Source organism: Salvelinus namaycush, chromosome 8, assembly GCF_016432855.1.
Source record: "Salvelinus namaycush isolate Seneca chromosome 8, SaNama_1.0, whole genome shotgun sequence".
Lineage (NCBI taxonomy): Eukaryota > Metazoa > Chordata > Actinopteri > Salmoniformes > Salmonidae > Salvelinus > Salvelinus namaycush.
In genome coordinates this window covers 65,007,944-65,031,958 of record NC_052314.1, presented here as the reverse complement: position 1 = coordinate 65,031,958, position 24,015 = coordinate 65,007,944, and the positions used below count along the sequence as shown (strand labels likewise).

At 46.5% G+C, this 24,015-nt stretch overlaps 1 protein-coding gene across 1 annotated transcript; it reads right to left on the bottom strand.

The window, feature by feature from the left end:
• Positions 1-378: 378 nt before the first annotated feature.
• LOC120052246 lies at positions 379-23,732 on the bottom strand. The gene is made up of 4 exons (XM_038999066.1): positions 23,243-23,732; positions 18,017-19,758; positions 11,713-11,877; positions 379-519 (listed from the first exon to the last, which is right to left on the bottom strand). Exons 2-4 carry the CDS (start codon positions 19,694-19,696, stop codon positions 379-381), a joined length of 1,986 nt encoding a protein of 661 aa, XP_038854994.1. The 5' UTR covers positions 19,697-19,758; positions 23,243-23,732.
• Between the last annotated feature and the right edge of the window lie 283 nt (positions 23,733-24,015).

The following is a 24,015-nucleotide window of genomic DNA, read 5'->3' as shown; positions in this document are numbered from 1 at the left end:
CATTGTATTTCTGTCTTTCTGGTGGCTCAAAGTTAGAAGATGTAGGGACACGCAGTCCAGTAGGTGGACTGAATAATTTCCTTGAAGTTTACAACGAGACAGATCATTCTGCATCAGTTAGGATTAACGTGGCAACGTTTTACAAAACAATTTCACATTTCAGTATTATTTATTTCTTCTTCTTCCATGTCTTGTTAATTAAAAGGCCTGTCTCCCACCGACTGAGAAAAACCCCTCTGTGTTCTGCCCAGTTTTTGGAATACCTAATGCAATCCACGGAACCTTGAATCGGCAGGAAATAAGAGATTTCCGTACAGAGGTCAAGAAGAAGTTCCTTTTTTCCACATCCTGTTCCAAAAACAATCTTTTTTTCTCTCCTCATTTCTTTCCCTCTCCTGTTTGACCGTGGCTGGGAGACTGAGCAGCTGAGAGGGACTGAGAGACTGAGAAGGGCTGAGGGGCTGAGAGGCTGAGGGGCTGAGGGGCTGAGAGGCTGATGGGCTGAGAGGCTGAGAGGGGCTGAGAGGCTGAGAGGGGCTGAGGGTCTGAGAGGCTGAGAGAGGCTGAGGCAGGCCTCTGTTTGTGCTCCTGCAGCTGTGTGTTCAGGCCTCTGTTTGTGCTCCTGCAGCTGTGTGTTCAGCGCAGATTGGCCTCAGTCAGGGTCAGGGACAACAACACAGCAGAAAGCCGACTAACTCGGCCATGACCGGACAGTATACCCACAGAGCCACCCCCATGTGACATTGAAATACTGCTGGTTTCCCACCATGCTGTTGACGGACTTTAATTCAACTTTTGTCTGTAGAGCAACAGAGGAATGTGAAGGTAAGCCATTGTAGGCCCGTATGCTAAGTTATAGATATTATTAGCATGTAGAAGAATGGATGTGAGGGAAAGGGAGGGAAATAGAGTGAGAGAAAGACAGAGAGAGTAATATTGTCAGAGATGGAGAAAAACATGGTATAAGAGAGAATGTGTGTGAGAGAGAGAGAGAGAGAGAGAGAGAGACTGAGATCCAGCTCTATATTGGCCCATTGGAAAGCCAAGGTGTGGTTTCTGGTTGTGGATAAAGGATGTTTGGGGACTGTGTGTTGGTGGCCAAACAGGACAAGACAGAGAGAGAGAGGAAGGACAAGCGACAGCTACAGCCTGTGGCCTTATCACAGACGCCTCAGCACAGCTATTGTCCACATCCACACAAGATAAATAAACACATGCATAACTAACCCAACAGGCGATAAATCAAAAAGTAGTTCCTCTTGTGTCCATCTACAAGCATCTAAATTCACTTTTTTCTTGCCAAACCCTTTGGAACTAACAGGTACAAGACCACTGGGACACTTGGAATTCCAACACCTAATTACAGCATTACATCACGCACTGTCAAACAGCGACCGAACAGCGGCGAGATATGACAGATGGTTTGTTTTGAGCATGGTTGCCAGGGAGATGGAAGACAGAACAAATGCCAAGAGGTTGGATGGTTATGGGATGGTTATGGAATGTTGCGGCGCGATGGAGCTGCCAGAGTTTGTATAGGTCTGATTCTTTATTTATTTGTATTTAATATTAAAACATACAATATACCTGCAGTGAAGCCGCTCAACATTTACATTACATTCAGTCATCTAGCAGACACTCCCATCCAGAGAGACCCACAGGAGCAACCAGGCTCAAGCGCCCCTATCTGCCCAAACTCCCAACCGCCAGGCCACCAACCATCCAAGATCCCCCCCACAGTTCCCAAGAGCTGCCCCTCAACCATCCGAGATCCCCCCACAGTTCCCAAGAGCTGCCCCTCAACCATCCGAGATCCCTCCACAGTTCCCAAGAGCTGCCCCTCAACCATCCGAGATCCCTCCACAGTTCCCAAGAGCTGCCCCTCAACCATCCGAGATCCCTCCACAGTTCCCAAGAGCTGCCCCTCAACCATCCGAGATCCCTCCACAGTTCCCAAGAGCTGCCCCTCAACCATCCGAGATCCCTCCACAGTTCCCAAGAGCTGCCCCTCAACCATCCGAGATCCCTCCACAGTTCCCAAGAGCTGCCCCTCAACCATCCGAGATCCCCCCACAGTTCCCAAGAGCTGCCCCTCAACCATCCGAGATCCCTCCACAGTTCCCAAGAGCTGCCCCTCAACCATCCGAGATCCCTCCACAGTTCCCAAGAGCTGCCCCTCAACCATCCGAGATCCCCCCACAGTTCCCAAGAGCTGCCCCTCAACCATCCGAGATCCCCCCACAGTTCCCAAGAGCTGCCCCTCAACCATCCGAGATCCCCCCACAGTTCCCAAAAGCTGCCCCTCAACCATCCGAGATCCCTCCACAGTTCCCAAGAGCTGCCCCTCAACCATCCGAGATCCCCCCACAGTTCCCAAGAGCTGCCCCTCAACCATCCGAGATCCCTCCACAGTTCCCAAGAGCTGCCCCTCAACCATCCGAGATCCCCCCACAGTTCCCAAGAGCTGCCCCTCAACCATCCGAGATCCCCCCCACAGTTCCCAAGAGCTGCCCCTCAACCATCTGAGACCCCCCTACAACCCCCCCCCCCCCCTGAAAAAACCTCTCCCTCCACTCCCCACAGTCCCCCCCAAGCCACCATCCCCCAATGTATAGGTCAGAGTTACTATAAGTCAGAGTTTGTATAGGTCAGAGTTAGTATACATAACACGTACATCTATGTTAGAATCTGGGGTGCTACATTTAACAGACGGTTGAGGGATGTCTATGCATGCTGCACCATAGGGCTCTGGTCAAAAGTAGTGCACTATATACAGTAGGACAAAGGGAGCCGTTTGGGACATAGCCTATCTGTTGTGTAACAGAAGGTCTGTTTTTTGGCGGCCCTGTGCTGTTGGGGAACTCTTCTCCCAGAGAGTGATTGATATGTTGTTTCCGACTGTACCATTTAAGGGGACCCTGCCCTGACATGTGACATCCTCTACTGCTGTCACAAACCCCCTAAGAATAGCACCATGTTAAAACGCACCACACAACAAAAGACTGGGAAGCCACTATGACACACCGCATCAGCCATATTTTATATCAAATCATATATGATCTTAGAAAATGGACAATTTCACGTTACATGACTAAAATATAAGACAATTTAACAAATAAGACATAAGGAAAATCACCACAGAGCCCCCCACATACCTCATGATGACAAACAATCACATCCCAATTTAACTTAATTTACCTTAATCCCATTGCCTATCCGCTACAACTTAACACCTCCATTTAAATAGCTCCCGCTACAACGCAAAGTCAGCAACCTGCCACGGCAACCACGAGCATGAGACCAAACAATAACAAACTTTACTGCCGAGAGAAAGACACCTGCTATGGTGCACCAGTCACCACCACAACTACAGCCCCACAACAACACACAAGAATGAAAACCACCTGCTAGGTCAGAATACACCGCACACAGAACGCCAACGGCAATACAGCGTAGCCAAGAATAGCCACTCGCTATGGCACTGTCACTGGACACCAAGAGGGAATGCCACTACAATTTGTACATTGTGACAAATACTGTACCTTAGTCAGTGTCCATTCAAAACAACACGCCGAAGCCGAATGTCAGGATTCTAGGACTTTATCACTGTTACATAAACACCAGTTGTCATGAGAGAACACAATGGTGGCATGCTTGATGAAGGCTGTGGAGTGGTGAAGGTTAGCACTGCTTACTTAGAATGCATTTTCGTTTATCAAAAATGTTTGTTTTTAAAGATGGAGTTTAGTCTTATCTCCACCCAAAAGTCAAACCATGGAGACAGACTGGGAAGGTATAACAGTATAGACAGTGTGTGTGTGTGTGTGTGTGTGTGTGCGTGCGTGTTCGTGTGTGAGAGAGGGGGCATTTAGCACAGTGACCGATCTCCCTTGTATTTACCTGGTAAGACACACACACACACACACACACACACACACACACACACACACACACACACACACACACACACACACAGACACACACACACACACACACACACAGTGCAGACCACCGCCATCAACAAGATAAGGAGGGAATCTCGCTGTTGTGGACTTCAGCCTGCTATGAGAGTAGTCATTTGCTCCATTGTCATGTCCTAGAAACAAATGCTGCATCAATGGAATATCTGTCTACATGTTGAAAATACTGCTCATAAACTGTCCATTATAGACCTCCCCTCATTCATTTCCTGTCTATAATCCAATCGGATGCTCTAATTAAATTAGCGTGAATTGTGGGTTGTGTTCAGTTTGGTACTGAACTTTGCAGACATGAAATACAATGAACAGACATGTTATAACTTTTGGAAGCAGACATGTTCGATATGAAATACAATGAACAGACATGCTATAACTTTTGGAAGCAGACATGTTAGATATGAAATACAACGAACAGACATGCTATAACTTTTGGAAGCCTACGTGTTGGAGATGAATGTCTGCAGTGCACACCCTAGGCCTACTGAACGCGACTGTGAGCAACTCGTGTCCATTGATATCGATGCTTTGGTTAGCAAGTCAGCGCGTTAGCATGCTAATAAATAGCTGTTTCGTTTAACTTAGCTGGCATGTGAGCATGCAAATAGATAGATATTTTGATTAGCCTGCTTGAGCCTTAGCATGCTAGCAACTTTGTTTAGCTAGCATGCTAAGCCTACGTGTTGGAGATGAATGTCTGCAGTGCACACCCTAGGTCTACTGAACGCGACTGTGAGCAACTCGTGTCCATTGATATCGATGCTTTGGTTAGCAAGTCATGTGAGCATGCAAATAGATAGATATTTTGATTAGCCTGCTTGAGCCTTAGCATGCTAGCAACTTTGTTTAGCTATTCAGTGTGTTAGCATGCTAATAAATATATGTTTTATTTACTTAGCCACTGTGGTAATATGCTAAAAACTAAGTTTAGCTATCCAGTGTGTTAGCAGTCCTAGTTCATAACCCACTTCAGTGCAGACGTTAGCCACGTGCTGAGGGCTCACTTGTGAATCCAACACTAGCCTGACCAGGATCAGTAGCAGGATCTCCTCCTCTGTTGTTATTTAATTACGTTAGCCAGACCTTTGATCTCTCTTTTCCCTTTCTCTGCACATTTCTCCCTTTCTTCTCGTCCCATCTCAGACCTAGATGGTGACCTATTTTCCATTAGAATTCCTTGGGCCTACACCCCTCGAGTGGCGGGACATCTTCGTTACGAGGGGTCGCTCACGTTCCTGCCGTTTGTGTGGATATGACGAGACAGGAATGAGTGATTAGGCCTGCCACTTGATAAATGAGTCAGTCTGTCTCTATCACTCTCATGCACCCCCTCTCTATCTCTCTATCGCTCTCCCTCTAAGGGCGTACCAAATGGCACCCTTAGGGCGGCAGGTAGCCTAGTGGTTAGAATGTTGGGTCAGTAACCTAAAGGTTGATGGATTTAATCCCTGAGATGACCAGGTAAAAATCTGTTGTTCTGCTCTTGAACAAAGCAGTTAATCCGCCCCATTTTTTTTCAAAATAACCATTGCATTTCTGTTCAAAATGTTGTATCAAGAGTGCCCAAATGTGCCAAATTGGTTTATTAATTACTTCTCAAGTTCATAACTGTGCACTCTCCTCAAACAATAGCATGATATTATTTCACTGTAATAGCTACTGTAAATTGGACAGTGCAGTTAGATTAACAAGAATGTAAGCTTTCTGCCCATATCAGATATGTCTATGTCCTGGTTCTTGTTACTTACAACGTCATGCTAATCACATTAGCGCACATTAGCTCAACCGTCCCGAGGGTGGGACACCGATCTGTAGAGATCCTTTTAACCCACTGTTCCCCGGCAGGCCGTCATTGTAAATAAGAATTTGTTCTTAACTGACCTGCCTAGTTGAATAAAGGTGAAATAAAATACAAATTTAAATTCCCTGTACTTTGGACCAGGCCCCATACTCTTTCTTTCTTTCTTTCTTTCTTTCTTTCTTTCTTTCTTTCTTTCTTTCTTTCTTTCTTTCTTTCTTTCTTTCTTTCTTTCTTTCTTTCTTTCTTTCTTTCTTTCTTTCTTTCTTTCTTTCTATTTTTGCTCTCCCTCTCCCCGTTGTTAAATTATTAAGAGAGGATTGCCCTCCTGACTATCCATTTCTCCTCCAGTAAGTACAGTAGGAAGGTAAGATGGAGGGGGAGGATCTGGAGGAGGGGTGAGGTTATTTTCTTTTATTAGAGGGGGATCATCACACATACACAGCCTCTGTGGGAACCAGGGAGAAGGGGCATCCATTTCCGTTTTGGGAATTCTCAAACTGTGGGAATCCCATCAGGCCTTTCCCACAGGAATACCTCCCACAACGGACTAATCAAATGTCTCAGTCAGTCATCCCCCCGGAATCGATCGGGGTGGAATGTTCCGCTAATGACACCCTACCCATATGCCATTGCATCTGGAGACTCCCAATATCAAGAGAGGGGGGTGATGGAAATCAGGGGAACTCAGTGCTCCTTCACCATTTTGACTTTGCAGCTTTGCCATCTTGTGACGACCTATACCTTTCCTTCATTCAAAGGGCCAGCTGTCTGTCCAGCGTCTCCTTGTCCTATCAGAGTTGATTGAGTGGGCATCTCACCACTCCAGTTCCTGAATAGACCCCTATCCTCTTAACCACTCACAACCTCTTCAGACAGTCATCACCTCTTCACTTCAATCCATCACTCTCTGACTCTATGGGATCTCCACTGTAGAGGTGCCCAGAATCTCACACACACGCACACCTTCACGCACGCACGCACGCACGCACGCACGCACGCACGCACGCACGCACGCACGCACGCACGCACACCTGCACGCACGCACACCTGCACGCACGCACGCACGCACGCACGCACGCACGCACGCACGCACGCACACACACACACACACACACACACACACACACACACACACACACAGTCAGTCAGTCAGTCAGTCAGTCAGTCAGTCAGTCAGATGCATGCACGCACGCACGCAAACACACACACACACAGATGCTCTCTGTTTCCTCTGACTAAGTCCTTCTCCAACGTCTATTAGGCACAGTGAGATCTCTGTTTACTTTAGCACATCTATTTAGTTTGTCTCTTGAGTTCGTCTCTTTAGCTTGTCACTTTAGCTCGTCTCTTCAATTCGTCTCTTCAGCTCGTCTCTTCAGCTCGTCTCTTCAGCTCGTCTCTTCAGCTCGTCTCTTCAGCTCGTCTCTTCAGCTCGTCTCTTCAGCTCGTCTCTTCAGCTCGTCTCTTCAGCTCGTCTCTTCAGCTCGTCTCTTTAGTTTGTCTCTTTAGCTCATCTCTTCAGCTCGTCTCTTCAGCTCGTCTTTTCAGTTCGTCTCTTCAGCTTGTCTCTTCAGCTCGTGGAAGTCTGTCTATAAGGCCTGGAACAGGTCTGCAGTTACAACATCACTAAAGAACACTAAGACATATGTCTAAAAGTAACACTATAAACTTCTCATCTCAACCTTTAGTCTGTAAACCGTCACTGCATGATAGAGGATGAATGTGAAATGCATGTAAAAAATAATAAAATAAAAAGCAACCTTTTGTATCTGAAACTCTTCTTCAGGTTTTGACATATATAACACATTAACCAGGAGAAAAAAGAAACGTCCCTTTTTCAGGACCCTGTCTTACAAAGATAATTCGTAACAATCCAAATAACTTCACAGATCTTCATTGTAAAGGGTTTGAATACTGTTTCCCATGCTTGTTCAATGAACCATAAACAATTAATGAACATCCACCTGTGGAACGTCACTAACAGCTTACAGACGGTAGGCAATTAAGGTCACAGTTATGAAAACTTAGGACACTAAAGAGGCCTTTCTACTGACTCTGAAAAACACCAAAAGAAAAATGCCCAGGGTCCCTGCTCATCTGCGTGAACGTGCCTTAGGCTTGCTGCAAGGAGGCATGAGGACTGCAGATGTGGCCAGGGCAATAAATTGCAATGTCCGTACTGTGAGACGCCTAAGACAGCGCTACAGGGAGACAGGATGGACAGCTGAGCATCCTCGCAGTGGCAGACCACATGTAACAACACCTGTACAGGATCGGTACATCTGAACATCACACCTGCGGGACAGGTGCAGGATGGCAACAACAACTGCTTGAGTTACACCAGGAATGCACAATCCCTCCATCAGTGCTCAGACTGTCCACAATAGGCTGTGAGAGGCTGGACTGAGGGCTTGTAGGCCTGTTGTAAGGCAGGTCTTCACCAGACATCACTGGCAACAATGTTGCCTATGGGCACAAACCCACCGTCGCTGGACCAGACGGGATTGGCAAAAAGTACTCTTCACTGACGAGTCGCGGTTTTGTCTCACCAGGGGTGATGGTCGGATTCGGGTTTATCGTCGAAGGAATGAGCGTTACACCGAAGCCTGTACTCTGGAGCGGGATCGAATTGGAGGTGGAGGGTCCATCATGGTCTGGGGCGGTGTGTCACAGCATCATCGGACTGAGCTTGTTTTCATTGCAGGCAAACTCAATGCTGTGTGTTACAGGGAAGACATCCTCCTCCCTCATGTGGTACCCTTCCTGCAGGCTCATCCTGACATGACCCTCCAGCATGACAATGCCACCAGCCATACTGCTTGTTCTGTGCGTGATTTCCTGCAAGACAGGATTGTCAGTGTTCTGCCATGGCCAGCGAAGAGCCCGGATCTCAATCCCATTAAGCACGTCTGGTACCTGTTGGATCGGAGGGTGAGGGCTAGGTCCATTCCCCCCAGAAATGTATGGGAACTTGCAGGTGCCTTGGTGGAAGAGTGGGTTAACATCTCACATTAAGAACTGGCAAATCTGGTGCAGTCCACGAGAATATGTACTGGAGTACTTAATGCAGCTGGTGGCCACACCAGATACTGACTGTTACTTTTGATTGTGACCCCCCCTTTGTTCAGGGAGACATTATTCCATATCTGTTAGTCACATGTCTGTGGAACTTGTTCAGTTTATGTCTCAATTATTGAATCTTGTTATATTCATCCAAATATTTACTGAACTTGAGAGGACGTTTGTTTTTTTATATATGGAAGAGGAATGACACCAGATAACACAGAAATCTGTTTATCCTGTTTAAAGATACAAAGCCAATCACCTATCTAGTATTTTGTCTGGATAGCACAGTTCTCTGCTGATAAATAACAAATAACTCACGAGATTAAGCGATAGATTCTGTATAACAACCTTCTTCCATTCTCAAGTGTTGAATTACTTGTTAAAAGACCATAACCTTTGAAATAAACTTTTTAACAGTTTTTTGAAGAGGAGCGGAAGTGAACCCTGGAACCCCAAAGAACTTCCGGTGCTTTTGTAAACAACAGATAAGAGCATAACCTTTGATATCATCTCTTTTTAACAACTCATAATGTTGTATGTCTTTCTATGTGGCAATTTGTCAATAGAATAGCAGTGTCTAATTCAGCGTCCCCTCAATCACAAGACAACAGCCAAAAACAAACACTGGATAAAGTGATTCAGTCTCAGAAGATTTGTCCAAGAAATGGTCAACCCACCTGTGTGTTCATTGTGTGCTTGTCCCAAAAACACAAAGACAACACAGTCAGACAGAAAAGCCATTAAGTGAGCGACTGAAGAGGTCAAGATGTAAATCTCTCTTGAACAAAGTCCCACCCCCTCCCTCGGCCCCCTTCGCCCCACTTGGTCTGTCCTGTCACGACCCTAGCCCCCCCCCCCCCCTGACCCTTTTGTTGGGGCGAGGCGGCTCAAGACCCAGGAACCTGCTAATTAAGGGCTTTAGCAGTCTGCCAAGGAACCAGGCCCTCGGAATGACTGGGCCACATTCCTACCAGTCAGAGTCACTCTGTGTGTGATTGTGTGTGTGTTCGCTGTCTGTCCATCCCTCCATCCGTCTGTGAGAACCTCTCTGGGTTTTAGTGCGTGACTTGTGCCTTGCCAGCTCACTAAGTGCACTGCAAACACTCCTCAAGGGACTGTATAGTAAACAGACACAGACAGAGGGATTGGAGGGACTTGAGGTGTGTAAAGAAAGGCAATAAGCCTTCTCTCCCTTCTCCGATGGGGTCTAAACCTAATCACACAGTTGGCCTGGTGTTAAATGCCCCGTACCTTCTGCTATAGCTGCTCAGTTGAGCGACCAGCCGGCCGACCCATTAAGAGACAGATTTCAGGCTGAACAAAACCAGAGATTAGAGACAGGTGGAACCAGAGATTCATTAAGAGACAGATTTCAGGTTAGAATGAACCAGAGATCCATTAAGAGACAGATTTCAGGCTAGACAAAACCAGAGATCCATTAAGAGACAGATGCCTGGGTTAAGGCGTAAGCGTCACAATGATTGACTGATTTACCCCAGTCTTGGGTTTGGTCCCGGGAGCAGCAGTCGGCCTAGCGGAGGTCAGAGTAGTGGATACTTGATGCTGTTGTGGAGTATTCACAGACTGAGAAGTGCTTGACACTGTCCCAACGGCCTTTACTGAGTCTAAATCCACTTCCTGCAACTGAGGAAGGACATTGATTGGTTTCGAGATACACTTTAGAGCAATAGTTTATGGCTATTTCTATTACTTATTATCCTGAAGCTAGCCAGGTTAGTATTAGGTTATCCTAAAGCTAGCCAGGTTAGTATTAGGTTCTCCTGAAGCTAGCCAGGTTAGTATTAGGTTCTCCTGAAGCTTGCCAGGTTAGTATTAGGTTCTCCTGAAGCTAGCCAGGTTAGTATTAGGTTCTCCTGAAGCTAGCCAGGTTAGTATTAGGTTCTCCTGAAGCTAGCCAGGTTAGTATTAGGTTCTCTTGAAGCTAGCCAGGTTAGTATTAGGTTCTCCTGAAGCTAGCCAGGTTAGTATTAGGTTCTCCTGAAGCTAGCCAGGTTAGTATTAGGTTCTCCTGAAGCTAGCCAGGTTAGTATTAGGTTCTCCTGAAGCTAGCCAGGTTAGTATTAGGTTCTCCTGAAGCTAGCCAGGTTAGTATTAGGTTCTCCTGAAGCTAGCCAGGTTAGTATTAGGTTCTCCTGAAGCTAGCCAGGTTAGTATTAGGTTCTCCTGAAGCTAGCCAGGTTAGTATTAGGTTCTCCTGAAGCTAGCCAGGTTAGTATTAGGTTCTTCTGAAGCCAGCTAGGTTAGTATTAGGTTCTCCTGAAGCTAGCCAGGTTAGTATTAGGTTCTCCTAAAGCTAGCCAGGTTAGTATTAGGTTCTCCTGAAGCTAGCCAGGTTAGTATTAGGTTCTCCTAAAGCAAGCCAGGTTAGTATTAGGTTCTTCTGAAGCTAGCCAGGTTAGTATTAGGTTCTTCTGAAGCCAGCCAGGTTAGTATTAGGTCCTGAAGCTAGCCAGGTTAGTATTAGGTTCTTCTGAAGCTAGCCAGGTTAGTATTAGGTTCTTCTGAAGCCAGCCAGGTTAGTATTAGGTACTGAAGCTAGCTAGACTAGTATTAGGTTCTCTTGAAGCTAGCCATGTTAGCATTAGGTTCTCCTGAAGCTAGCTAGGTACTGACTGTCTCCTGTAATGTCTAGCTAGTTACTGACAGAGCCATGTATTTAGAGAGTTGGGACATTGAGGTTTCTGCATTATGATGCATTTTCATGACACTTCAACATTATATGGCGGCCATGTTAGCTCCCCATTAACATTACATGGGGAATATTTAAACAATGCTATGTAACTGAATGTCTAGAATTAGAGACAATATTGTAAATGGTAAAAGTTGTCTCTGTGTACTGGTACTGACCCGTAGGTGGTGTCTTCTGAGCGTGGGGGTGATGGCCATGGAGGAGGTGGAGGAGGAGGAGGAGGCGCTGAGGGCCGTGTCGATCTCCTGGTCCAGTTGGTCTAGCTTCATCAGCAGTAACACCATGGAGTCCAGACGAGAACGCTCCTGCTCCTCTCTAGAACTCTACAGGTGGGAGGTAGCGAGGACGGGAGGGAGGGAGGGAGGTAGGGAGGGAGGGAGGGAGGGAAGGAGGGAGGGAGAGAGACAGAGAGAGAGAGAGGAAGAGAGGGAGGGAAAGATTATTTGTACTTAAAATTTCTGGTAACATTGATTTACATTTTAATAATTTAGCAGACGCTATTATACAGAGCGACTTACAGGATAAATTAGGCTTAAGTGCCTTGCTCAAGAGCACATCGACAGATTGTTCACCAAGTCGGCTCAGGGATTTGAACCAGCAATCTTTCTGTTACTGGCCCAACTCTTTTAACCGGCATCTTGCCGCTCTATATTTGACTATTTTTGATTCAAGGAGAACATCAGTGATTATGCTAGATTTATACTGTGTCTTTACTGGGCATAAACCGCTAAAGGATACTCTAGGCCTCGATTCTTTCTTTCTTCTGTTGGTCCTTCCACTTTGTGGTTAGATGCAGCTAACTGACTATCATTTAATAAGCCTGTTCATCTTTAGTCATGTCCTCTCTTGCTCTCTTTTTAAGGGAAGGGAGCAGGTATATTTATTGCCTCACGTCAACTCTAATATTTAATACATAACACAGACAGGGACTTCACTGTTTAGTTACGTTTTTTCTCTTAGTCCTCTGAAAGCATTACGTTGAGCAGTTCTCCTATGTGTGTTTGATTGAATTGGGGCCTGGTGAATGAGACAAGAAAGGTCTGATGTAGTGCATGCCAGAGATATATATCAACTAAGGCTTTGATTCAATATCCTGTAGACCACAGAAAGACTTTGATAGAATCCTGGGATGGGATCCTCAGATGCACTCAAATGAATTGGGCAACCTCTCCTGCCCTCTCCTTGTCTCTCTCTCTCTCTCTCTCTCTTTGGTTCTCCTCCACCATTCCCTCCTTTTTCTTCTTACATTTTCCACCAAAAAGCCCCCCCCTCTCCAATTATATATTTTTATATCAATTTTTTATTACCCTCTCTTCCTGTTGTCTTTCCTCCCTTCTCCTTGCCACCACTCTTTCACTTTCTTCTTCACTCACTTATTTTGTTCTCCTCTGTTAACCTGCAGGTCTTATACTGACCTCAGGTGGTCTGTCTGTCATAGCAGGTCTTACACTGACCTATCAGGTGGCCTGTCTGTCATAGCAGGTCTTATACTGACCTATCAGGTGGCCTGTCTGTCATAGCAGGTCTTATACTGACCTATCAGGTGGTCTGTCTGTCATAGCAGGTCTTACACTGACCTATCAGGTGGTCTGTCTGTCATAGCAGGTCTTATACTGACGTATCAGGTGGTCTGTCTGTCATAGCAGGTCTTATACTGACCTATCAGGTGGCCTGTCTGTCATAGCAGGTCTTATACTGACCTATCAGGTGGTCTGTATGTCATAGCAGGTCTTACACTGACCTCAGGTGGTCTGTCTGTCATAGCAGGTCTTACACTGACCTATCAGGTGGTCTGTCTGTCATAGCAGGTCTTACACTGACCTAACAGGTGGTCTGTCTGTCATAGCAGGTCTTACACTGACCTATCAGGTGGTCTGTCTGTCATAGCAGGTCTTATACTGACCTATCAGGTGGTCTGTATGTCATAGCAGGTTGTACACTGACCTCAGGTGGTCTGTCTGTCATAGCAGGTCTTACACTGACCTCAGGTGACCTGTCTGTCATAGCAGGTCTTATACTGACCTATCAGGTGGTCTGTCTGTCATAGCAGGTCTTACACTGACCTCAGGTGGCCTGTCTGTCATAGCAGGTCTTATACTGACCTATCAGGTGGTCTGTCTGTCATAGCAGGTCTTACACTGACCTATCAGGTGGTCTGTCTGTCATAGCAGGTCTTATACTGACCTATCAGGTGGTCTGTCTGTCATAGCAGGTCTTACACTGACCTCAGGTGGCCTGTCTGTCATAGCAGGTCTTATACTGACCTCAGGTGGTCTGTCTGTCATAGCAGGTCTTATACTGACCTATCAGGTGGTCTGTCTGTCATAGCAGGTCTTACACTGACCTATCAGGTGGTCTGTCTGTCATAGCAGGTCTTACACTGACCTATCAGGTGGCCTGTCTGTCACAGCAGGTCTTATACTGACCTCAGGTGGCCTGTCTGTCATAGCAGGTCTTACACTGACGTCAGGTGGTCTGTCTGTCATAGCAGGTCTTACACTGACCTATCAGGTTGTCTGTCTGTCATAGCAGGTCTTACACTGACCTCAGGTGGTCTGTCTGTCATAGCAGGTCTTACACTGACCTCAGGTGGTCTGTCTGTCATAGCAGGTCTTATACTGACCTCAGGTGACCTGTCTGTCATAGCAGGTCTTATACTGACCTATCAGGTGGTCTGTCTGTCATAGCAGGTCTTACACTGACCTCAGGTGGCCTGTCTGTCATAGCAGGTCTTATACTGACCTATCAGGTGGTCTGTCTGTCACAGCAGGTCTTACACTGACCTATCCGGTGGTCTGTCTGTCATAGCAGGTCTTATACTGACCTATCAGGTGGTCTGTCTGTCATAGCAGGTCATACACTGACCTCAGGTGGTCTGTCTGTCATAGCAGGTCTTACACTGACCTCAGGTGGTCTGTCTGTCATAGCAGGTCTTATATGGACCTCAGGTGGTCTGTCTGCATTAAGACGTGTGGCATCTTTCTCTCTTCCCTTCTTTAGATTTTTCTCCTTCTCCTTGTTTTCTCCTGCCTCTCTCTCCCTCTCTCCCTCTCTTCCTCTCTCCCTCGCTCTCTCTCTCTCTCTCTCTCTCTCTCTCTCTCTCTCTCTCTCTCTCTCTCTCTCTCTCTCTCTCTCTCTCTCTCTCTCTGTCTCTCTCTCTCTCTCTCTGTATCCCTCCTCAACTGTATCCCTCTCCCCTCCCCTGTCCTCCATCCTTCCTCTCCTCCTTTTCTCTCCCTCCATCCCTCTTCTCTCCCTCCCTCCATCCATCTCTCCTCTTTCTCCTCTCTGGGTGGGGCTTTCTGCTTCCTGTGACCATCTACAGAAAGAGCTGGGATGACATCATAAGGGCTGGATCATTAGTTCCAAAGAAACCCTGTTACAATTTGCACAAACAGACCTCTGGAACCATTTTATGAGATGTGTGTGTGTGTGTGTGTGTGTGTGTGTGTGTGTGTGTGTGTGTGTGTGTGTGTGTGTGTGTGTGTGTGTGTGTGTGTGTGTGTGTGTGTGTGTGTGTGTGTGTGTGTGTGTGTGTGTGTGTGTGTGTGTGTGTGTGTGCATGCATGTAAGTGTTTGTGAGGAGATGGGCGTCCTTCTGTCTTATTGCAAAATGTTCACTGGATACACAGACCTTATCTATGTAGCCTATGTAATGTAAATGTTCATGGCATGATGATGATGCTTAACTTTTTCCTCTATGTAAGGGCTCGCTGTGTGCGTCACCGACGTCTCGCTGCAATCCAATGTGACAATGCGTTTCTTTGTGGAGGTTTGTTGAATGAACATAGACGGCTGGGTCAGAAGTCAACAACAACAACAGCAACAATGATGGGGTAAAAAAACAACATGTGTTATTTGAAGGGGCAATTCCAGTGGTTTTGGTTTTCCTCACAGTGTTGTCTTCGGGGGTTTCTCTCTCTTACACAGTTAGACACTTCCTGTTGTTGAGATGGGAGACAACACCATACTGTATGAACTCCCTAAAACCTCTTGCTTTTCCCTGGTCGTTCTGCTTTAAGAAGTGTGGCATCTTTACCTTTTTATTTTCTCTTTCCCCTCTGTTTTCTTCTCTCTCTCTCTCTCTCTCTCTCTCTCTCTCTCTCTCTCTCTCTCTCTCTCTTGTTATTTCTCTCTCTCTCTCTCTCTCTCAGTCTCTCAGTCCCCTCCCCCCTCTCTCCTATGTCCTCCAAATGTAGAAGTCTAAAAGTAACCATATTTGAGACAATATCTGGTTCTGTGTTGTTGCTGTGTTGATGAAGCAAATAAGCGGCTCTGTACAATGATCCATATCTGAGCCATCTCTCCTTCACACGCTGGGGGTGTATAGGGCACTGATATATTGGATCCGTTATATGCCTCAATTGCCTTGGAGAAGGATGACGGAGAGAGAGAGAGAGAGAGAGAGAGAGAGAGAGAGAGAGAGAGAGAGAGAGAGAGAGAGAGAGAGAGAGAGAGAGAGAGAGAGAGAGAGAGAGAGAGAGAGAGAGAGAGAGAGAGAGAGAGAGAGAGAGAGAGAGAGAGAGAGAGAGAGAGAGAGAGAGAGAGAGAGAGAGAGAGAGAGAGAGAGAGAGAGAGAGAGAGAGAGAGAGAGAGAGGAAACCCTGAGTCAGACTTGTAGCTTCTCTAACTGACCTACTCCAGTGCATATTTGTTAATAAGTAAATCGGCCGGACGCAGCGCAAAAGTACTCAAACGCTGTGGTAATGTCAGACAACTCTTTCCCATATGACAAATAGATTGTCTTTGCAAACTCCCCACCTTTAAATCACAGTGGAATTATTTTCAGTCGGAGATTGAAACTGGAGATGTCCACAGTAAAGCTTCCTGGGTTTTCTATGTTTTCTGAGGACAGTGATCTCACAGGCTTTGGGATGCTTTTTGGCTCTGACAAATGCTACGCAAACGTGATATTTATGTTGAAGCAACGCCACATCAAGCCTCGAGGCATTATGCAATTTCACAGCCTTTTGACTATCCGTCTACAGATTGCACTGGAGGACATCATCGGTGTCAACGCATGGGGCATCATCGTTTAGATGAGAAAAGTTAAAGACTACACCCATTACTCATTCAACAAGGCAATCAACCTCTCTCTCTTTAGAGGCCATCAGGGACTACATCCGTTTAGAAAATGTCACATCTCAGACCGCTAACTACGTAGGTGTTTCACCATCTGTACGGTGAAATGGCTTGACGTTGTGGCAAGGCGAGTGACAACCACAACAGCGAATAGCACACAGTATGGTCTGGAAGGAGCCTAGTACGTGGCATGAGTGCTGTGCTTGGGCGGAGTCCCTCTCCAATGTGCCTACTTAAAAACAAGCAGACTCGTAAATAGGCCTAACGACTCTGTAAATAAGGTTCTGTTGTGGTTGTTCGCTAAGGGCTAGCACTACAGCTAATAGTAGATAAACAGTCTCAGGTATTTGATATTTGGTTGTTGCCATCAGGCTGGCACTACCGCTAACTATGTACTAACAGCCTTAGGTGGTTCCAGACAGGCTAGCACTTTGGCTAAAGGTGTATAAACAGTGCAAGGTATTTGGCATTTGACAGGGCGAGCTAGTACCGTGGATAATGGTGTAACAGTGCAAGGTATTTGACAGGCTAGTAGGCACTAAGGTTAATGGTGTATAAACAGTGTGTGAGGTATTTGGCTCAGCGCGGTTTGAGTCTTTCACCTCAGGGATGCTAAGCTAAGGCTGTTCTGGCTGCTGTAGCTACTGCCACCCAGCGCTGTGTGCAGGGGTGGACTGGGACCAGATATCGGCCCGGACATTGAGGTCACCACACTAGACCATTTCTTTCCAAATATTAGCCCAAAAATGTTTAGATCCACTGAGCTTAAGATGGACCAGCCCATCTGGCATTTGCCAGAATTGCCCTTTGGCCACTCCGTCTCTGGCTATGTGTTTCCAATGCTCTCACACACAACTTCCATGCCCTTATAGGAACTTGTTTTGCAGCAGAACATTGGGAAAGTGTCGAACATTTTACAGATCCCCAAATGTAGTCACAGATGGGTAAGCATGTGAAAGTGAAGTCATTGTTTTCCGAGAGGCACGCCAGGCACAGCGCGAGACATAATGATTTGTGTGCTGGACTTAACGTTCACCACCGCCCAATAACTGACAGTAAGAAAGGGATTACAGTACTACTCAGCACACACTCATAAACAACAGCAAAGTACGGAACATAGTGTGTGTACACACGGACACTTCCAGACACACTCGCACAGACGCCCGCCTCCACCACCCACCCACCCACCCACACACACACACACACCCACACACACACACACACACACACACACACACACACACACACACACACACACACACACACACACACACACACACACACACACACACACACACACACACACACACACACACACACACACACACACACCAGCAAAGCCTGACCCCCATGCAACGGAGAACTGAATTTATAGCTTACCTTTCTAGTGCGAAGTTTCACCACATGGTCCTCCCCCTTGTCATCCCCGCATCTGGCCTCTCGCTTCACGTCTGAAGCCTTGTCGCCAAGGTGAGTGTTGCCGTGGTTGCCTGGATGCGTTACTTCCTCAATCACCTCCGTTACAGCTTGTGTATCACCGTGTATTACAGCTTGTGTATCACCGGGCCTGTCCTGTTCTTTCGGACCGTCGGCTGCCTCTAAAACAGGTGACTCACCTAATTGTTTAACAGGGGCTTGGTTTCCATGGCATCTCTCCAGCAAGGGCTCATTTGCCTCAGGACACGTTGGTTGACTGAGAGTGTCCATATTGGGCAGCCGGGCTGCTGGAGAGGTGGATATACCCATGTCCGAAGCCCCCTGTCTCCCCAGTAGGACTGAGTCATCCTCTGCTTCAGATTGGTTCATCTCATGGATGGTGTTCAGCTTTGAGCCACCATCGCTGTGCTGTCCTTGGGCTGTTACAGCCGAGGTTAGTTCTTCAGAACACGTTGAGTCTTTGGACCCCAAGCCGCCACTCGTATTCTTCGTAAATTTATCACCACTTTCATACATTTTCCTCTGAACATTCAATCCGTCAGCACCTTCAACACTATCCTCCGCCTTCCATTCTAAGGCTTTACTCTCAACGTCTACCCCCATAGCTTCCCCCTCCATAACGTCTGCAACAGAAGCCTCCAAGATCTCCACGTTAACATCTGATATTACATCACTATTGTACTCTGGTTTGTTTGAGGAATCCAAAATGGCCGCTGGCTGTATTACTCCTGTTCTTTTACCCGGGTCAGTAATGTTGCTTTCATCCAAGGTGGAGAGGTCCTCTCGTGGTTCAACTTCAGTATGAGGAGACTGGGTCTGTGTGTCCACTAAGGGTTCTGGAAGTCCAACCTGACCGTCTGTATGGTCGGCCATTGTCTCCAGGAGTTCTGAATGCCTGCCAGTTTTCTCACCAACAGAAAAGGCCAGTGAAAATCCATTGTCCGGACAGATAGAGACCCTTTGTCCTTCGTCAACAGAGACAGATTGAACAATGATTGCAACGCGGTCGTCAACAACGTTGGGATGCTCGTTATCATCGGTGCCATCCTCAATGTCATCCTCATCCTCATGACCGCTGTCTGCAGTGCAGATGATGTTTGGCTTTGGCTGAAGAATCCCATTGCCCAGGTCACAGTGAGATTGGATGCCAACTGAGTCCACACCAGCGTCCGGCATTCCTCCAGGTTCAGACTCTGTCAGCCTCCTGGTGAGGTCATCATCATCAACAGCCACATCAGAGCCGTCTACCAGCTCAGCCTGGAACACAGGGACAACAGTTGAATCAAAGTCGCCTGCTGACATCACGTGCCCCGGCTCAGAGTGATCGCCATTGTCCTCCACGTTGACCGAGGTCACAAACTCCAATTTGTGACCCGACCCATTGTTGAGGCCATCGGGGCGTGGCCGGTGACAGCACTCCGGCATGGAGGCACATCGTTCCCTGCGCCCCTGCTTGGACCCCTCCGATGCCAGCCGAGGCCCGTCGCCGCTGACACCATGGCAACAGACCAGGTCCAGGTCGTCGTAGCTGTACTGTAACCCGGAGCGGTGAGTCACGTGATCCTCCCAACTTCTTTTCCGTATGACGACAAGCATGGTGGGCGGACTCCCACTGCTAACCATAGAGCCCTTTAAAGACGTAGAACCAAAATGGCGGACCAGAGAGTGCAGTTCTATTGAGCTTCCTGTAAGAGTGAAAGAGAGGGGTGGGAATCAGTTACTCAGGTTATCCGTAACTCTGGTTATAGGTTACTCAGGTTATGAGTTACTCAGGTTATGGGTTACTCAGGTTATGGGTTACTCTGGATATGGGTTACTCAGGTTATAGGTTACTCAGGTTATGAGTTACTCAGGTTATGAGTTACTCAGGTTGAGTTACTTAGGTCATGAGTTACTCAGGTTATCAGTTACTCAGGTTATGAGTTACTCAGGTTATGGGATACTCAGGTTATGGGTTACTCAGGTTATGGGTTACTCAGGTTATGGGTTACTCAGGTTATGAGTTACTCAGGTTATGAGTTACTCAGGTTATGAGTTACTCAGGTTATGGGGTTAGCAAACTTTAGGGAGGAGGGGTTAATAAGAGTACTGCAATCATGTTCTGTTTGTGTTCTTTGCGATATTATAAACTGAGTTGTCTGTGTATGCTGACATGGACCCTGGTCATTGCTATAGTTGTGAACCCAAGCTGACATGAACCCAGGTTACTGCTATAGTTATGAACCCCATGTCAAGCCTACATGGAACAATCCTGAACCTTACAGGATTTTAACATTACAAAACAGAATAGTTAACTGCAATGGCTACTATGAGACAGTATAGAGCATCTTTCCACTTCTGGTAAACCAAGTTCTCAGACAGTGGTTTGCTTTTATTTTCTCACTATTATTAAAAGACATTTGCATCTGGCTGGAAGTGTGCTGAGACTTTTTCCATAATGTTTTTTTTACATGCGACTGGTTAAGAGAAGAGAGTTGGTTCTCATCCTAATTTCAACATTCCCAGACAAGACAGTGAACCCGAGTTCAAACTGTAAACATTGGACACACATTACACTGAGACAGTCCCTATCAAGTACTGTACAGATGTAGGATATTCATTTGAGACAGTTTGTTACATCAGGAAAATAATCCTGCAACAACAGGAAATGTGAACTATTATGTGGTTTATAATTCATTGATATTTTTGGAAGGGGTTGATACATTTTTCATAAGGGAAAATCAAGTCCGAAATTTCAAAGTGGAAATTACAAACTTCAGAAGCCTTTTAAAACTTCAAATACACTACAGGTTTTACATTTCCTGCTATGCAGGACAGTTCTCCTGGAACAGGGTGATCAGATTAAGATCCTACATGTGTACACATTAAAGAGCTGGGAAGCCTCCATACATACCCCTTTCACCTATGGCTAAATACATTTTGGCAGAAGATTTCCACCATGAAGTCTAGTCAAGGATTTAATGAGTATGACAAAAGAAGAGGACCAACAACACCCCGGGGCAATTTGTCCACATCAGGGACGAGGTCGTCAAGAAACCACTGTGCGTCACATGACTCTAACCCATTCATAACAGAACTATTAGTGTGTCTCACCATCCAGCTTGTGAATGTGTCTGTGTGTGTTTGTGTGTCTCCTTCTGCGAGCCTCTGGATAGCCACATTCACTGTCTGGGAATGTCCGAGGGGAAGAGGCTGCCTGAAGGGCCTACATAATACGCATTATAATAAATCACATTCACTGTCTGGGAATGTCCGAGGGGAAGAGGCTGCCTGAAGGGCATACATAATACGCATTATAATAAATCACATTCACTGTCTGGGAATGTCCGAGGGGAAGAGGCTGCCTGAAGGGCATACATAATACGCATTATAATAAATCACATTCACTGTCTGGGAATGTCAGAGGGGAAGAGGCTGCCTGAAGGGCATACATAATACGCATTATAATAAATCACATTCACTGTCTGGGAATGTCCGAGGGGAAGAGGCTGCCTGAAGGGCCTACATAATACGCATTTTAATAAATCACATTCACTGTCTGGGAATGTCAGAGGGGAAGAGGCTGCCTGAAGGGCATACATAATACGCATTATAATAAATCACATTCACTGTCTGGGAATGTCAGAGGGGAAGAGGCTGCCTGAAGGGCCTACATAATACGCATTATAATAAATCACATTCACTGTCTGGGAATGTCAGAGGGGAAGAGGCTGCCTGAAGGGCCTACATAATACGCATTATAATAAATCACATTCACTGTCTGGGAATGTCAGAGGGGAAGAGGCTGCCTGAAGGGCCTACATAATACGCATTATAATAAATCACATTCACTGTCTGGGAATGTCAGAGGGGAAGAGGCTGCCTGAAGGGCCTACATAATACGCATTATAATAAATCACATTCACTGTCTGGGAATGTCAGAGGGGAAGAGGCTGCCTGAAGGGCCTACATAATACGCATTATAATAAATCACATTCACTGTCTGGGAATGTCAGAGGGGAAGAGGCTGCCTGAAGGGCCTACATAATAAGCATAATAATAAATCCGTAACACAGTTTTTGTTTTTGGTTCGAAAAATGCCAAGCGACTCAACCACTTTATTGAAATCTTAACCTTAACCCTAATCTTAAATAATTGTTTACTTTGATGGGACAATGTTGTTGGCCTATGTCGTACCTCAGTGATGGAGGAGACAGGCAGAAAGGCAGACAGGCAGAGAGAGAGAGAGAAACAGACAGGGACATGCACACAAACAGACAGACAGCCTCCACTATGGCTTAAACAGAGCAGCACAGTAACATAAGCAACCATTTCTGTTAAAGAAAAAAGGTAATTGGCACCATTACGACAGAAGTGATAAGAAGGAAGGATTACAATGGAGGATTCTTTAAAACATTGTGTCAATCTATCAAAAGCTGAGGAAGTTGCCCATTAAAAAAATTAAAGAAGCATATATTCCATAAATCACGTCACAATATGGTCTTTGCTTTATATTGGAGACAACAAGGTTTTGAAAGACTTCGGTTTGACATCCGATTTCCTATGTAGTGCACTACTTCTGACCAGGGCCCATAGGGATCTGGTAGTGCACTACTTCTGACCAGGGCCCATAGGGATCTGGTAGTGCACTACTTCTGGCCAGGGCCCATAGGGATCTGGTAGTGCACTACTTCTGACCAGGGCCCATAGGGATCTGGTAGTGCACTACTTCTGACCAGGGCCCATAGGGATCTGGTAGTGCACTATATAGGGAATAGGGTGAAATTTGTAATCAACCCAATATCTGTGTATATTATTGCCAGCCGGCCGTTGAATGGTTCTCTGAAGACCCCCACTGACAGATGTAATGGAACGGCTGTGAAGGCTGTTGCTAGGAGATCATATCGCTCATCCACCATCTGCACTGAATGGGAAACTCTTCCTAGATCTGTCCTCTGGCCTCAACAACTGGAGCATCAGATTACCATGTTAATCATCATCTCTTTTCAGGGACTGTTCATTTTGACCATTTTGACTGCCTTGAACTTGGAGTGACGTTTGAGCTGTGAGCATTCTATTACCGGTAGAAAAGGTGTGTGTGTGTGTGTCTGCTACTATTAGGGGGAAAGCTGCCAGAGGAGGTCTCAAAACAAGATTCTAGTCAGACTCTAGACTCTAGTCAGTCTATACCTTAAGCATCCTCAGGACTGTTGTTGGATGGAGGGTGACCCGGGGGGACTTCCTCCTCTGACGTCAACTGGCCCTTGAGTTAGGGAGGGCACTGTGTACTTCTTACAACTTCTCACACAGAAGTGAAATGTACTCAATTAGCGTAATCCATGTGCCACTTCACACAACATGCCTGGATGAGTTACTTCACTGTCAATACTCCACCAGAGTACAGAGGGGTACAGTCACAGTCCCACACAGTAGCAACATAAGACTGAATAACAGAAGATAACACAGGATGAACACTATGGGGTTGAAGAGTTAGCCATCCATCCAAGTCAGGGGAGAGACAAATCCAATCCTACAAGCCTTTCTCAAGGAACGAATCCCCCTTTTCCTGAGATGTCGGTCCTAGTTCCAGGTCCCGAGGAATGCTCTCAGGGTTTGCGGATTCAAATCAAATCCATCGCTGACGTTACCCTTTTTGGGAGCAGAGAGCAGGGAGCCCCCGGAGCCAGCCGAAAATCTGGTGCGCGGTATAAAGTCCAAAGATAGCTTGAGCTTCCATCTTGATCACATTAGGGGTTTCACTGACGCTGAACGACTGGAGTATGGGTGGGGTGGAATGGTGGAGTGGGGGGAGGGGGTTCTCTCACTCTCCTCCTCTCCCTCCGTCCAATCCCACCTCTTCTCTTCTCCGCCTCCTGGCTGGATTGACAGGGAATTTCAGTCACATCCTAATCACTGTCTTTCTCTCTGGTTCTCTCACAGCTCCTCCAAGGCTCTCCACGCCA

Bases quoted from the DNA above. Each gene is read 5' to 3' on its own strand.
- LOC120052246 (XM_038999066.1), bottom strand. From the start codon at position 19,696: ATGGTTAGCAGTGGGAGTCCGCCCACCATGCTTGTCGTCATACGGAAA. The intron at 11,878-18,016 runs GTAAGCTATAAA...TCCCACCTGTAG, and splicing joins TGAAACTTCGCACTAGAAAG to AGTTCTAGAGAGGAGCAGGA. The intron at 520-11,712 runs GTCAGTACCAGT...TCAGCCTCTCAG, and splicing joins TCAGAAGACACCACCTACGG to CCCCTCTCAGCCTCTCAGCC.